Raw genomic sequence first — 17,274 nt, 5'->3', positions numbered from 1 at the left:
ATTGTAATACAGCAAATAACCACACAGTCAGGTGCATGTGTAAGGGACTGGAACGTATGGCAGTGTGGCATTTAATAGTGGTACTATGACCCAGCCTTGACCACAACTTCACAAAATGGGGGAGGGGGGTGTAGTTTCCATGGTTTTTAAACTCATCTGTTAATCTCTCTTGGGATTGAGGAAGGACATTCTAATATAATATTTTTTTTTGGCAGGAGTGAATGGTAGTTTAGTGCTAGACACCATTTTTTATTTTGTACATTTTCAGACATTAATATATTCCTTTTATTGGTTTAGTTCATGTGTCTTGAACTTTGTGTGTGTGGCTCACACCCTGGAAGGATGCATCACATCCAGAAGACTAAATGTAAACTAGCATGGATCTCCAGTTCTACTGCACTGACTTCCCCGCTCTTTTTTCAGTCTTCACATCAGGCTATTCTCAACTTATTTTAAAATCATATTTCTTTGCAAGCCTTTAGATAAATGTTTATACAGGTAAACTGTGAAGGGGAGGGGGAGACCACAATCCTTCAGTTACGAAAGATGAGTGAAGCAAAGAGACTCCTCATGGTAATAAAATTGTTTTTTTTAATTTACATTAGTATAAAATTTTATGAGCTTGCATGAGAGGTGTCATCACAAACCAGCTTTACAAACATCCAAGTCCAATTACAAGGCAACATTAGTAAAGAAAAACTTCTTTCAGATCATGAAGAAACCATGAGAGCAACCAAGACCCATCCTCTGGTAGACACCAGAAATGACAAGCAATACAAAAAAGCAATGGGAGTTAGGAGCCAATTTAAGAAAAGATGGGAACATACAGTAATTAGTAATGTATTAGAAAAGATAGATAGGTAGCTTAGTCATTAAACAGAACTCTTAAGATTAATCAGAAGAGATCAATGTGTGAGCATCTAGTAATGTGAGGTCACCTAAAGAGAGACAACGAGAATTAAGTCCATCACAGAGGGTGAAACTGCCATAGTTGGAGTGCGCACAGGACACACAGTCACCAAACCAGACAGAATAAAGCTGATGCTGATGGTCTAATTCCTAAAATCTCCAGCCCCGTCTTTCAGTCTCTTCAGCAGGGTGAGTGATCATACAGGTGAGGCCTTTGTTTTCAGGAACTGCAGCAGTGTCTCTGACATGCAGGTGACTCCACTGTGGTAAGGACTAACCTGACCAAGAACACTCTCATGAACAGCACATAGAATGGGAGACAAACAGAAAAACAAATGAGGGCACACCAAACAAACATTCTTTAAAAAAATCCAGTGTAAATATTTTATAACTCAGAAAAATAACAGACAATCCAAATGGACTAGAATAAACAGGGAAAGGACATTTAATATAGATTCTTTCAACAAACATCACAAAGCCTTTATCAATAATTAAATTTTAATCCATCGGGTCCTGGATTGTCGAGTGCTGTCATTCTGTGTCAGTCTACGAGGCAAAATGAAGTTCCTCCTCTCCATCTTCCAGCTGTAGGAAATGTTGCTAGCTAACTTACTAACCTAGTTAACCAACTAGTAAGCATATAGTATCTATGGTTTATTATTATTATTATTATTTAGTACCGCTTTTTTTCGCCGTTTTAGAACTAAAATTTTGACCACTTTGGCTTTCCATAGCTTTGTGCGTTTTTTACGCAGCAAAACACGGCGTTATTTTTCAATACGCCGTAAAATACGCCGCAAAAACCATCAAAAACGTCGTATTTAACTCCGTTTATATGTCAGTTTAAAACGCCGTAAAACGGGCCGCTTTAATAGTTTCAAACGGTGTTAAAAGCGCCGCTTTATAGTAGGATAATAAGCTCCTCCTACTGGGTTTCACAGCCAATAGACTCGAACTTTCCTCACTCAATCGCTCACGAACAAGGTCAGACCAGAGCGCTACAGCTCTTAATCGTCTGATAAACCAGTGCTCAAGTTTATTTATTTTTGGGATTCACATGTGTGTTCATTCACTCAACAGTGTATTTAGTCATACACTTATTAGCTAGCTAGCTAGCTAGAAGTTTAGTAGACCTAGCAATAGTGACCATGGTCAGGTATTTCGGACATCGTACTTTAAATGGGCAATTGGCTAACTAGTTGGTTAGCAGCATTTCCTACAGCTGGAAGATGGAGAGAAGGAACATTTTGCCTCGTAGACGGACACAGAATGACAGTATTTGACAATCCAGGACCCAAATTAACAAGGTAAGGGCCATTTCAAACGAGTTAATCGCCGAGTCCGTTAAAATGGTAAAAATACTAACCAGAGACAACTAGCTAACTGATAATTGGCTGCAAAACAAAGCTCACCCAAAGGTAGCTATAGTTGGCCAGTCATGAGTTGTTTCTAGTGATAGAGTGAAAACAGATTTGTTATCTTGCAGGAACAAATGCACGTTTGTTTCGAACTTGATGGCTAGCTAGCTATCAGAGGTGCGGTAGTGTCGTTATAGTAATTGCTGACTTCAGACTTTTGTTCTGGTTAAAACTGAATGAAAGTGGAACGGGTTATAGCAACAAACTCAAGAGGGACGCCAAACAGCGAATATGGACAACAACGCTATTGGTCTTGGAGTATCCCTGTTTTGTATACCTGTGTTCTTACTCCAAGTCTACCACTGGGCAATCGAGACCCCCATCAAAGTTTCAAGAAGTGCCTGGTCACAGAGCTTCTGAGTTTATTCCGTTATTTATTCAAATTTGAGCAGTGTCTGTCTTTAAATGGGTGCTACTGAGTATTTCCATCTTAGAAGATGGCTAGTAAGAATTAGCCTTGTTCAGATTTTAAGAGGAAAACATGTTAACTGTAATGATCTACATGACAATGACCATCTAAAATTAAAGCAAAACTGATGGTGGCTTATCTGATATTTAAAAATTCCGGACCGTTTTCAAAATCATCTTTGATGCAGTATCTTTACAAATTAATTTAAGGTATGAGCAATTTATCTCTCACGAGGCAGTTAATGAACAATTGGATAAAGTATGCATGTCACCAAATGAATGACTGAGGTCGCTATCGATTAATTAGAGTTGTACAAGGTTTTGTGTGAACATCAACTGTAACTGATCACAGCTAGCATGGGCCAGAGCTGAGGGCAAGTGTGCGTAGCTTAAGGGCGAGAGGTAGACAAGACACTGAGAAGGAACATAGTGATGAACCATTGGAGAAAGAGGGAAGTTTGTACAGAATCCCTCTCCAGTTACCAAGTTGGGGAAAGCAGCTTGGACTTGTATACTATTTTCTTCAATATATTCTCCTGTAACAAGACGATATCTGGCAGGTTTTGTTTCATCAAAACCTGTCCTCCACTGTGGCAGGAACCTGCTGGGTCATTGTTACCCTCAGAAAGAGGTGTTATGCACTTTGTTATAGCACCACTTACCGTCTTTGGGTATCGGAATTTGGGATTTAATGTTATTGGCCAGAACCTGCTAAAACTGTCACGTGGAGAGGATGAAGAAAAATCCTGCTGCCGTCTGTTCTGGCCTGATCCTGCAGACAGCTGGAAGACTGCACACACAGTAAAGAAAAACAGGGATGGCTGCTGAACTGAACAGGGGGAGGTTCTAAAAGTTGAGGCATTTTCTGTGTGTGTGTGTGTGTGTGTGTGTGTGTGTGTGTGTGTGTGTGTGTGTGTGTGTGTGTGTGTGTGTGTGTGTGGGTAGGAGACAGAGAGTGCGTGCAATCTTGTCTCTCTGCATGTATGTCTGTGTGTGAGATCTACAAATGTGGAGCTCTCAAAACAGGAAATTCTGAACCAAGCTAATGTTTTTTTTATACATTTTATCATTTTCAGACTGTCACACATGTGAACTCTGTCAGAGCAGCATGGACCAAGATGTTCACAGACGGTGGACTTTGTAAATGGTGAGCTTCACTACTCAGCCCAATCCAGATTTATGCAAACAAGCAAGAAGGATGAGGGCACTCAACAGATGGGAGAGCAACCCTCCAACCCAGAGTGGTGAAAAGAGAATGGGATAAAAAAGAAAGAAAACAGACTGAAAGCTAACCAGAAGTGGAAGAGAAAGAAAATAAGAGAATATGGGAGCATTCAAAGGCCTGTAAGTGGAGAGAAGAACTCTTGAGAATTCACATGCCTGTCACAGGGCATATGAGAGAGAAAGAACGGAGGAAATCTGTGATGCTGAAGCAAAGGGTGAGCCGGTGGGTTCTCCTGCGCGTTTGCATGCTTCTCTCCATTTTGTGTGTTTGTGCTCATGTCTACGTGGAGTTTAAGGGCTACGGTCTAAGGACCTGGTGGAGGGTCATCCCATTGCTCCCCAAACACCCACAGCACAACAGCAAGCCTCCCTCTCTGTCTGAGGCAACCGGACGCTGGAGAGACTCGAAGATCGCGTGCTGTCCACCCATACAGCAGTACAGGAAGGTGAGTCTGGAACGAGTCTGGTAGCTCCATGCCATCGCCACACTCGGCCCCGAATGAGAATGTTAGAATCTGCACTTTTACTGCAGTTTGCTGAGATCTTTGCAATGCAGAGTAAGGTCTGACTGCTTTCCAGTATGTTGGGCTGTGATAGATTTGGATTGCGAATCAGCACATAGATATTAGCTGCTTCTGAATGCCTTAGAAGTTCATGTGTGGCATACAAAATTACTAATGATTAAAATCAGGAGATTTTATTATTACAAAATCTCCTAAACAGGAGAAAAGCTGCAGAACCAACTGGAGCTTATATCCAGTACAGTTACAGAGGGGAAATTAATTTGATAGTGTGAAATATTCTTGGAGTTTATAAACACACTAACCTTGATAGAAAGTGTATGCAAACATTCTGAATACACACATGACCTTTCATTCCCAAGGGACTGATTAAAAACCAGCAAGCGGAAACGTATGCGGATGTGCGCGCATGCGCACACCCATGCGGTATTTTTTTTTTTTTCCCTTGTCATTAATTTCTCATTCCTCCTTTTATGCCAGTTGCGAGGGCCACTGGCCTCCTGTGCACGTCGCTGACGAGGCCAGCCAGAAAGCCGCCTGTGTGAACAAAGCAGCATTGATGCGCTGTTCCGATCAAACACACCCGCCCGTAACGCGCAAATCCCGGGGTCTGACCTTTAGTCAGCGCCTCAGACCACTGCTTACCAAGACTAGCCTCTTAGCCTCTGCACACACCTACACACACATTTACTTCTCTTGCTGCCTGTCTGTCACACCCACGCAAACAAGCAACGCAGACACAGGCGTTCAAACGCTCTTTTGTTCTCTCGCATGTCGACGGGACCCAAGAGTTGGTTTCTATTGGCGCTTTCTCCCCTTCTGACAAACTTATCAGCCGCGCTGTCAGGCAGTATCCTGTGACGTGTGAAAAGCCCACAACCCACATTCAAAAAGCACCCACAAAAAGGCCTGCAGAGAGCAAATGTGTTAATCAATATTACATGTGCCATATGCCTGTATTCTGTTTTGATCCACACATTTTCATCGAGTCCCTCACGGGCAAAGCTCTGCATATTCATCACTCCAGCCGAGACGACACGGCATTATATTCAGTCTGCAATACTGGCAAACACACCACTAAAAGGCCTATTCGTTTGAACCCGTGGTCAGCTATGTTGTGTTTTTTGACAATGCCAGTGACGAGGGAGGCTGGTCCCAGATCAATGGGCAGCAAATGCTGGACGTCTGGTCTGAATTGCTGCCATATGATTTAGTGGTGACATGGAACACTGATTTAAAGGGGGAGGTTTCTTAATGGGTGGATAAGTTGTGCCTTCCTATTCATTTTGGCTGCTATATGACCGTTGTCCTGTTGTAACCTTCTCTTTGGTACCATGCCTCAGCACACTGGATTGGAAGTTCAGAATGTCAGCTCGTCCATGCCAAGTCAACTGCGATATTATTACATCCCATTTTAGAGATAGTTCACACATTTAAGAGGACGGCAGCTGTTGCCTGCTCAGTTGGCCAGCTGTGTTTATGCCTCCTTAGTTCATCCACACAACAGCTATAGAAACAGCTATAAGGTCTCTGGCTGATTCTAGATGGAGAACAGAGTGTGACTGCCAGTAAAGCTGACCATTGTGAGAGTGAAAAGCCAGAGATAAAGCAGAGACATGTTTGCCACGTCAGCTATTGCTATCTGGTACATGGTGTGAAGAAACAGAAGCACAATGGTGAGATTAGCACTACACCCGGTAGATGGTGTAAAATTACAGTGGTAAATGACTGAAGAGAGCTTCATGAGAACCCCCTTTTCAAAAGCTGAACACATCAAGAATGCTCTCTGGAATGTAACTTCCAAACAGGCAAAACCAGTAAATGGCTGCATTACACACCAGGAGAACACAGAGTAAAACATGTAGTATCTGGTAACATCCATTCGCAGTCCTCAGGCCTTTCAACCAACATTTTCTTGATTTTCAACACAGGAATTTTATGTAAGATTATGTTAATTTGTCTTAATTACTCTACGCCCCTGTAACAGAGGAACAATGGATCAAATATCAATGTGAATGCCCTTAAATGAATATTGACTCTACACTAGAGCCTCACATACTCCAGTGCCCAGGAGTAGACAGGCGTAATGGCAAATGTTAGCGTGCTCCTAACACGCTGCACTGGAAAGCTGCAATTAACTGTGCATGTCATTTATACAGCAAGAAAAAAAGCATTGAGATCAAAAAGTGCAAGTTATGGTTCCTATTAACATATTCACCTTCTTACGTTAGTAATCTGCAGAAATGGTATATACGATGAAAATCTAGGATTTAAGTGTCTGAAAACATGCACTATGCGTTATGTACTCCTTGCTAATCTTTTAAGTATACTATATGATAGCATACCAATGACATACTAATTTGTCATACAAAATAATATATAAAAAAATAAGGTTTGCAAATTCAGCATTTTGTCCTTTTCTTTAATCTTCCAGATTCTTTTTAGAATACAACTCTATGTGGCATTTGTAGGTGAGGACTCAATACTGAAGGCGTGCCGCATAAACAGGCTACATATCAAACTGGCACACGGCCGGCCGCATGAATCCTGCTGTAATGAATCCTATTGGCCCACAGGGGGAGGAGCTCTACACGTGCCACGCCCAGAGCTTCAAGGAGCTTTGTGTGCCAGCTGAGAACTCGGCAACAAGAACGATGATTAGCCTTCTGAACAGTCATTACTTATTGTTATGAAAGTACGACCCTCCCCAGTAATTGGCAGCACTGCCTACGCCCAGCCCGCTTACTGAATCAGAAATGAGGCTCCGCTCGAATCTTGAATCGCTGTGAAATTTTGAGACTTGTGGTGAGCTTAGTCAACTCTGTGTCTTTATTTGCCATGTATTCACTGCTTGTGAATGTTTGATGGTTTAGGTCACTTGAAATTTCAAGTTTCATACTGACTTTATTGCCTTAAGTGATAGGCCAGGTTTATACACATTGATTTGCTCAGGCTACGTTTTGTATAAATTATTTATTTTATATGCCTGTGCTATTAACATTTTTTAAATGAAGATTTCATAAGAGAAAGTTTGTACTGCAGGCTAGAACAGAGAAAACAACAGAGGAAGCAGCTAGTGTTATAACGCACGTGACATGATCATTTTTTAAATTCATGGTCCCTTCCATACTATTGGTTTTAACTGGTTTTAGTTTCCATATTCAGCTGTTTTCCCCCTTTTTGGGGGGGGGAAATATTCCTGCTTAATCTGATTATGTGACCAGATAAATATGTTTTTGCCATCAGTAACGCCTTTAGTGCGAAGCCCTCCACAGCCAAAAACTTTGTGGAAAATACTTTTGTTTTTGTTTACTGACATAAACAATCTGGACCATGCACCTGAAGAGAGTGGTCGAACACAATCCAAAAGATGACCCCCCCCTCCTTGCACTCTCATATATACACACACACACACACACACACACACACACACACACACATACTCATGCATGCATGCTTTCCACCTATTTACAAAAAAAAACCATGGAATATGAAAATGTTATCTGCTGTGGGTGCTGTCGTTTCTCAGTAATTCTGTTATCCATCCTTCCTGAAAAGTTGAATAATGTTCAAGAAATTTCATTTAGATAATACTAATCACCTCTAACTGGCTCAGCAGAGTTGACTTTTCAGTCATGCCTTAACCTTTTCCAGTCCATTTGTGTGCCTTACACTAACATGAAGTACTAAGCAGAAAATCAGTCTTGACCATGCTGGAGCGATTTCTCCTGTGTGTTGGTATAATGTCCTTTCTGAGATACCTACTGTCCTAACTGGGTCACTCAGAAGTGTGGAGCGCCAGCAGTCGTGGCCTGTAAAGGTCAAGGTTGCGCTGCCCCTCCCAGCACTGGGGACTGGCCTTAATGCCCTGCACCCCCATGCCAATCTCCAGGCTGACGGGGGGAGTGGGCCAGTTGTGAGACACTGTTGGGCACCGCCCATCTTGTGCGGCAGGAGAACTGGTCTCTGCCAAGTCACTGGTCAGCTGTTGGGCCGAGTGCAGTTTAATGGTGGGTCCTTCTTCTGCATGCCGGTATATGAGATTGAGAGGAAAGGAACACGAGTAATCTGCTAATAGTGGGGTAGTTTCTAGGCAACTGCCAGCACATTCTGAGGGATCTGGGTTAATGATATTCTTTCCCACCTGTTTCTTCACATTTCTAATTGTCCCCCCCATATATTCTCACTCTTGCGCTCTCTCAATTATCACTCTCTCGCTCTCTTAACTATCACCTGGTACATGTGATCTTCCATGAGACAGGCTTATTTATGTCTTAACATTAAGCCCCATCAGACAATCTGGATTCTTTATCAAACGATCATCTTGAGGGTGTTTCTGAGCCTGCATAAGGATGGTAGCCATGGGCTGCTCCAGGCAGTTCCACCAGTGGAACTGTAGCGCCAGCACACTGTAGAGGTTACCCGAATCCATATGTGCAAACACTGCTGGGATTGCTGAAGTCAGAGTGGTCCGCAGGCCCCAAACGGTAGACTACACAGCACAAGTACCAGACTTTCTCGTAGGCTATAGCTGATCAAGCTAGCAACCAAGGTACTCACCATGAATAGCATAAATCGTTAGCTGCTACCAAAACATGTTTTACAGTGCGCCAAATGCACAGTCATAAGCTGTATCTCATGCTCACTCGCACGCCCGAAGGCAAGCGCCCCGTGCCCCGCTCATCTGATGCCAAACTCCTTCCAGATGTTCCTCAGGAAAATGAAAAAGGTTTTTTTAATGGAATGTGATGATAAAAAGGATTGGCGAGAGGCTCGTGCAGAGAACGCAGCCAGCGCATGAAGAAAGCAGCTGACGTTCTCCTTCAAGGCACTCCTAAACCATCGTCAGATATTCTCTTTATTAAAAGGATACCATAATCATAATAATCCACAACCTTAATTCTGTTATGTCTCTACTACACACATCTGCTCTGAACCAGGATTGAGGGCCCAGAGTGGATTCCAGCCTGAGGGGAAAAAGGAGATAAATTTTATAAGTGTAAGTGTGACTGACGCTGAGAAGGTATTTAACTACTCCCAGAGAGAAATAAATGAGAGAAACATTCCCTGGCTTTTAATAAACTATACAGTTATATTTTTATTGAAGAAAAATACCCTTTTCTTCCTATACTTTGTATGACTCTGAGTTTGGATATGAAGAAGACTGGTTTTTGGAGAGAGTCCATTGTTTTTCTTCATTCTTTGTTCAAGTTTCTGCAGTTTCATAAAAAATAGAGACGGTATAAAATGAAATATATACGTGATTATGTTGTGACAAGCATATTATCGTAGTTACTTCAAAGAATCTAATATCTATCCTATACTTTGGTGGTAGTTGTGCATGGTCTTGGCATTCTCTTAACTAGCTTCATGAGGCTAAAACCTATGATGCATTTCCAGCAGTCTTGACTCACATATGCAGAGCACTTACAGGGTGAGGAACTAAAGTTCTGAAAGAAAACATTTTGCTGAGGGTGCTAAAGTGTGTGTGTGTGTGTGTGTGTGTGTGTGTGTGTGTTTGAGTTCACAAATTGGCTTTATATGTAACACCTTTCATATCCTATAACGCCTTTTCCAAATTAAATTATATTTGTCTTAGAAACAAATTAATCATGAACCATTGCATTAAAATGCATTTATTACTATTAAAAAGATACATTCACTCAGGCGTTTCCAAACTTGTGACTGCAGCTGTATGTCGCATTTCAACAAGTCTCAAAGTCTGCCTGTGACCTGATGCAGTGTGCCTACTGTCTGGGATTTTATGCTGAGATCGTTAAAGTCTCCATGGCTGCCTATGGCATGACTCGGACCCTCCGTGAGTGAGGACAGTCGACGTTGGTCTCTTTTATGAGAGGCGTTTGTTTCATACTCTCCATACTTTCAGGCTTCCCTGCAACAGATGGTGCTCTCTGAACTCCTGACAACATATACTTAAGAAATCCTCCTTCAGGTTATGATATAAAATATGTGTCAAAGTTTGCATACAGCATCTACATAAATTCAGTTCTCAACTGGCTATATATGGTATGTGGACTTTTATTTAGTAGGTTACTGGAACCCAATGCAGGACTCCAAAAGATCACTTTTAGGTCATCTGGACACTGCAGTGAGCAGCACTCGGTCTCTCCGATGTCATTCTGATAAGTGTCTGAAGAGTGAGTGATGCCCACTCCAAAAACCCCAATGCTGACATTCCAGGTTCATCACGGTGTCCTATATGCCATCCCCCCAGAGGCTATAACCCCCACTTCACCTTTGATCGGGCTGGGGTACCTGCTCTTTGTGCCCCCAGTGTAGATGTGATGCTGGACTTTGTCTTCCTCAATCTCTGAGTAGTACTGATAGCAGTGAGGATGTTGTCTCTGTAGACCAGTGGGGCATAACATACTGACAGGCTGTCGACTCAAGCTTCTCTCTCTCTCTCTCTCTCCTGCTCTCTTGCACACACACGGCAGGAACAACTTTATGCTTCAGTGAGCTCAGCTTTTTCTACACTGAAAACATAAACAACCTCTAACTCAGTTTCAGTTTTCATCTCAGTCTTGGCCTCTCTCTCCCTCCCTCTCTTTCAAGAAAACATGCTTCACCAAGTACTGTACAGCACTCAGTACTCTCAGGATTCTGGAATAAATATGTGTCTCAGGCATTGATAAAACACATGTAATTTGGAAGAAAAAGTGCGTATTATGGCCATGTTGGCATTAAACGCATACCAGTGTGAAATGGACCACCTGGCTCAGTCTGTTGAAGTCTGACTGAATTTCTCATTCTCTTCCTCTCGATTACCGGTCCTCCCACAGGTGTGTGGGCTGAGCCTCGGATCAAACACGACACTCATCTGCTCTCCACAGAGAGGCTGCCCACACAGCCCTGAGGGGTGTGATATGGCAGCTGGCCACACAGATCACTTAGCCTGGTATTTAGCCATGCAGAGTTGCCATGGGCAATTCAGTTAGCTGACTAAGCTATATCAGTTGCTAATGCTGACATTTATGGCATAGCAGACAGATGAGATGCTACCTGATCACATACCTCTGTAACTCGCTTTGTGATAGGACACGATTTACCCTATGGAAGGTCCCATGTAGTTGTTTCATATACCCATTTTGTCACGAATGGCCACCCTCCTCACGTCCCTGATGTCACGGTTTCCCTGTCTTCCTGCACTCCCTGGTTCCATGCCTTAGTTTCGTTTTCTCCGCCCCGTCTGTTCCTCCATTCCACTCCTTGTTTTAGCTTCTGCTGTTCCCGTGTTCACCTGCATCTGTTTAGTGTCTGTCTTGCTTATTTAAGCCCTGTGGTTTTGTCTTCTGGTTGTTGGTTATTGTGGTAAGTTATGTCCTTCTGTCAGGTTTGCTTTATACTCGTGTTACTGTTGTCATCATTACTTTGGTTTACTTCCGTCGCGTGTTACCTTACTCTCGGTATTCGTGTTTTCTCGTTTAATAAACCACCTCCTGCATTTGTATTCTACCTCTGCCTGTTCCTGGTGGGATCATGCCACATTTACAGTCATTCATGTACACATTGCATGTTATGGGCACTTAATGAAAATTACCTTTGTATTTAGTAGTAGGTCAGAGAATGAGGAGAAAGAGACATATAAGGAGCAAGCCCCTGAGAAGTAATAATCTCCCTGTTCATTTTTAACAGTTCTCTTCTTTCTCTCACCTCTTCTCTGCTCTTTGTCTCTCCATTGTCTCACTTTGACTCTCTCACACTTCATTCAGGTTAATTACTGACTTTCACTTTATCTGAGCTTCTCTGTAAGGTCCCAAGAAATACTACAGTCATCTAGAGGTGTGCGCGCGCGCACACACACACACACACACACACACACGTCACTCTGAATGCAGATGTTGCAGATTACCGAATATTATGCCAACAAAACATGTTTTGATCAAACACTACAATGATTACTGCAATGATTTTGGCCTGAGAGAGGCAGTCAGCAATGCTGGAGTGACTCACAGGTAACTGATTAAGTCTGATTGGTGGGAGGGAGAAATGTGTAGTCGCTGACTGCAACCAGTCAAAACCTGATGGACACAGCCAAGCAACAAAACACACACAGAGACCACACATGCACACACCACTCACTTCCAAGGATATAAATGGAAATGTCAACTGGATGAATAATAAGAGAATAACTGCAGGGTTCCTGCAGTCAGAGAGAGGGAGGGCAAAACAAAGCACTTAAAAAGCCTTGGGGGGTATAATAAGAGATGGAAAACATTTCATTTTAGCACCCAGCCACACCAGCAAAAGCTTGATGAGAAAGTGTGTGTGTGTGTGTGTGTGTGCGCGTGTGTTATGATGGAGCTGAGTTGGTGATGAGGATGTACAGTCCAACAAGAAAAGAGGAATGCAACCCAGAAAAAGAACATCTGTTCCACAGTGGAAGAGAGGTGGTATTGGGAGAAACAGAATGGTGTGGGGTCTTCAGTTTCTCTTAGAAACAAATGCTGACATTTCCCAGCAGTTGATTGACAGCTGGGGAGCGCTGGAGAGAGAGCGCTCTAAAAAAACCAATCTAAAAAAAGATCCAAGATAGCAGTTTAGGCTCAGTGGAACCATAAAAACTTCGTTGCTCTCACGTGATATATTTTTCCTCTGCTTTCTCCCTTTCTGTCTGTATGACAGCTGTCCAAATATTTGCAGCACAAGCGCAGAGATTTTCACCAGCAAGGGCAAGTGTTCAGTGTGCAGTGTGCAAGTTTCAGACAGTTGAGTGGTGGATTAGTGGGACGGAGGTGCTCAGCACCAAGCTTGGCTCATTACATGCAGAACACCAACCCCTGCCAGTTCTACCATAGGTCCTGTTCTATGGGCACTAGAGCAAACACACTCGACTGGGCGATGGAATTGTGGGATTTTAGCGTGCATTCCACGCAGCTGTAAAATGCATATTTATTCAGCTTCTCATTTGCAGCAGAAAACTGTTCTGCAGTTTTATAGATGAATGTTAATAATGATCTTTACTGCATTCCAATCTGCAATTACATAGCACTTCATTTAGTCTAAAATGTCAGTATTTAATGTGGGAAAGATTAAGCAAATTGTTAATTTTAAACTAGATTAATGAAATGGCAAGAACAGGAGTGATTGTTGGCTGGTGGCAGTGATGAGACTGGACTGACTATGCCCAGACTCTGTCTAAAGTCATCGTCCTAACACTGGCTTTTGGGCCAGAAAAAACCCATTCATAAAATAACATGTGTTCTTGCCCATCCTGCTATCACACTCACACACACACACTCTCTCTCTCTCTCTCTCTCTCTCTCTCTCTCTCTCTCTCTCTCTCTCTCTCTCTCTCTCTCTCTCTCTCTCTCATCAGGCAGCAGAAAAAATGAAAAGGACTAAAGCACACCCTCTACAGGCTAATGCTAACAAGCTAACCCATTCAACCAAGATGAGTACAGACAAGGGAAGACAGAAAATAAGAACAATAAACATTTACTGTGTGTGTGTGTGTGTGTGTGTGTGTGTGTGTGTGTAGGCTCTCAGGTGGAAGATAGAGCTGGAGCCATGGGCCAGTGACGGTCACAACCTGGAAGCTGAGGCAGTCAGATTCATCAAGTACATCACTACACCACAGGTATTACATACACACAGGCCTGAGAAACATCCGCAAGACAACAGGGAGATCTTAGCATGCTCAGTAGTCATGTTATGACTGTGGATTACTGACTCTCTCTCTCTCTCTCCTTCTCGCTCTTTGGGAACAAACTCCTAAATGAACAAATTTGGCATGGAGTTCTCCTCTAGGCTGCAGCTGCAGGAGGAATTTCAGCCAACTGGGGCCAAATATAGAAAGGATTTTCTTACCAGGACTTACTTCATGCTGATATGTCCCCCACCATCCCCTCAATAAAGTGCAGGATTAAAATAAGGTTATGGACAGTAAATGCACAACACTGCTACAAGAAAAGAATGAGGGAAGAATAAACCCCAAGGAGCAAATGACAGGAAGCGAGAAGGCAAGGGATGATGGGATGGGAGAATGAAAAAAAGTACTGAGATGCAGAAATGAAGCAAAACCAAACTGCGCAAAAACAAAAAAAGATCTGTCAACACCCCAGCATGAATTTCTGGATGCGTGATGCCTGAGTGAGTGAAAGACAGAAAAGAGCATGATGAGAGTTGTGTGCAGCAGAGGAAAGAGGACCAGCCGGAGGGGTGAGGGCCGTAGCTTAACCAGCGTCCGTGTCTTCTAGTAGACGGCAAAAGTAACAAAGAAGGCTGCAGGGCTTGAGCTTTGGCAGAACACAAAAAAATCTCTGGCTCCAGCGATCTCCCACAACCAAGTTCAGATTTCCAACAGGGAGAGAGGGAGAACTAGGATGGGAGATGAAGTAAGAGACTGCAGAGTACTGAATGGTATCTGTAGCAAGCAGAAATAGAAATAGACTGATGTCTGGCTGTTTGGGTTATCTTATCTCCAGACCTTAACATGTTTGACTGAATGAAAAGGTCTGACATTATCCCTACCAAACGGGCACATGCCCAGCTGAAGGTTTTCTCTTCTTTGTTGTGTATATATAACTATCCAGCTGATACCGATAGGCTTTGGCAAGTGGGCTTGGATCTTCAGAAACCTTTCTGTAGTCTGTATGGAGAGGTATGTCAGCTGATATGCAGATAATCAACTACGTTTTTAATACATGTAAAGCTAAAGATGATGTCCCTGGCAGTTATTATTAAGGTCATAAGGTTGAGATCATTTCCTGTTAGAAATATTTGGTTGCTCATATTTCTGTAGTAGATTGTACTGATATGAACTGGAGTTTCCATTTTTTAGAGTGTGGATTATAATCACACATGTCACTTCACTGCTGTGTTCCCTTCATTGGCTCCCTATAGCTGCCAGCATCAGATTTAAAACCTTGATGCTTGCCTACAAAGCCAAAAATGGCCCAGCCCCTCCATACATGATGTCAAAGGTCAATGCCAAATCCGTACCTTGAATACTTTGAACCACAAGTACTTGGCTTGAAATGCCATGCTTCAAGTCTCATGGAAGACAAGCATCGAAACTATTCTCTGTCCTGGTTCTCAGATGATGGAACGAACCTCTGCTGGCTGTCCGGACAGCAGAGTGCCTTGCAGTCTTCGTAGACTGAAGACCCATCTATTTGTGGAATATTTAAATGACTGCTGATCCTCCTCCTATGGGTATCATTTATTACACTGATTGTTGTCTGAGAGCTTATGTGTTTTGGGCTTCTATGCATCAGCATTGATCCCAGTATTTCAACAGCATTCTAGTTCAATGGGATCTTGAACTCTGACCTACTGTACTGTCTAAGATGCATTCTATGAATAAATGACCAAGCACTTTTGTAAGTCACTCTGGATAAGAGCATCTGCCAAATTCTATAAATGTAAATGTAAATTACACTCTATACACAATGTACTTTTACATGCTTTTTACCACTGACTTTCAGCATTTGGAGTTAAATGACTGTGGTTTAATTAAATTTGCTTAGGCTGAGTGTACAGCTCATTCATGATGCATGAAGCTTATAGTGTGTGTGTGTGCGTGTGTTTGTGTGTGCATGCACGCGTGTGTGCACAGGTGTCTTGTGAAATCGCCATGCCTCCAGCATTACAAAGAGAGGAGGCTCAGAAATCATGGGTGCTTTGTTTGGATGACAAATTCCCCAGTGCCCAGCGTCTCAACACTAAACACTGTAGAGTCTACTCTTTAAGGTAAGTTTAGCTCTTTCACACACACTCTCTCTCATACACTCTCTCTCACGCTCTCTCCCACTCCCTCTCTCTCTTACACCTTCCATCTGCTCATAGCGCCAAGCTTCTCATGCAGGAGCCTGAGGGGTTAATCCCCTGTGTAGTTAGCGGTGGGGTAGGCTGGCGCAGAGTCTGACTGCCTAACGGGTCACTGTATCCTGGGTGGGGGGTTGGAGATAAGTTTGGACCTGTGTGAGTGCAGCTAGGGCAGGTGGGCTCGCTCGGGTCAGGCCCGGATCTTTGTTCGGCTTCCAAAAGTTATGGGCGAGAAACGGAACCAAGATGTCAGGTGAAAGATCAGGTAAGGAATGAGCGCTTTAGACTGCATGTGCTCACACAGCAAATTTTGAAATGAATGCTCACTACAGTCTGTACGCTGGACTACACGGTGCACACGTGCATGCATGTGCTCACCCACACACAGTGCATGCGTTCATACATGTGCACATAGATAAGATTTTTCTCAAAGGAACCCTCTTTCCTACTGTTCAAATACAGCAGAGACCTACCACTAATGAGAGAATGTGAAACCTGGTTGATGGGGGAAATGTATTTTGCAGGTCATCTAAGACTTCTTGATAGAAACTTCTTGATAGAAAGAGACATAAAAGCATTACATTTTGTAAAGGGACCAGACAAACCCCTTAAGATGATCTAAGTAATTAGCTTATAAAATTCAACTCATATGCCAGAAGACTTGGAATGCACTCAAATAAAACTTCATAAATAAAAATGTAAAAATATTTATAAAAACAAACAATAAAAATGGGCCTGAAAAAGAGGAAGTCTTTGCAGTCTTATTCATTTCATGGAAAAATGTCCCCTCATAATAATTTACACCCTTTGGTCATTCACATTGTCATGCACCCCACTGACACACAGACATAGAGCAACACACACACCCTTTTCCCACAGTTTGTCCTATTGCTCCTGTGGTGAAGGTCATGTCTTGATCTGTTTTTTTTACTGAGGACTCGCTGTAATCCTCAACTTGCAGAATCAGCAAGTGCTGTGCAGCATGAACATTAACCCCCTTTTGA

General features: G+C 42.8%; 1 protein-coding gene across 5 annotated transcripts in view; it reads left to right on the top strand.

The window, feature by feature from the left end:
• The first annotated feature begins 1,848 nt into the window (after positions 1–1,848).
• Positions 1,849–17,274, top strand: part of LOC113580762 (putative methyltransferase-like protein 24) — a 27,715-nt gene continuing 12,289 nt past the window's right edge. Inside the window, exons 1-4 of one of the 5 annotated variants that reach the window (XM_035529512.2) lie at positions 1,849–2,216; positions 3,812–4,405; positions 13,983–14,081; positions 16,062–16,195. In XM_035529512.2, coding sequence (XP_035385405.2) covers positions 4,112–4,405; positions 13,983–14,081; positions 16,062–16,195 — 527 coding nt within the window. In that variant the 5' untranslated portion in view covers positions 1,849–2,216; positions 3,812–4,111. The other 4 variants (XM_081695800.1, XM_081695806.1, XR_014116824.1 and 1 more) reach the window with 4 other exon arrangements.

This window comes from Electrophorus electricus, chromosome 2 (assembly GCF_041902795.1).
Source record: "Electrophorus electricus isolate QZ-2024a chromosome 2, ASM4190279v1, whole genome shotgun sequence".
Classification (NCBI taxonomy): Eukaryota; Metazoa; Chordata; class Actinopteri; order Gymnotiformes; family Gymnotidae; genus Electrophorus; species Electrophorus electricus.
The sequence above is the reverse complement of the archived record's forward strand: the minus strand, read 5'-3'. Positions and strand labels throughout refer to the sequence as shown.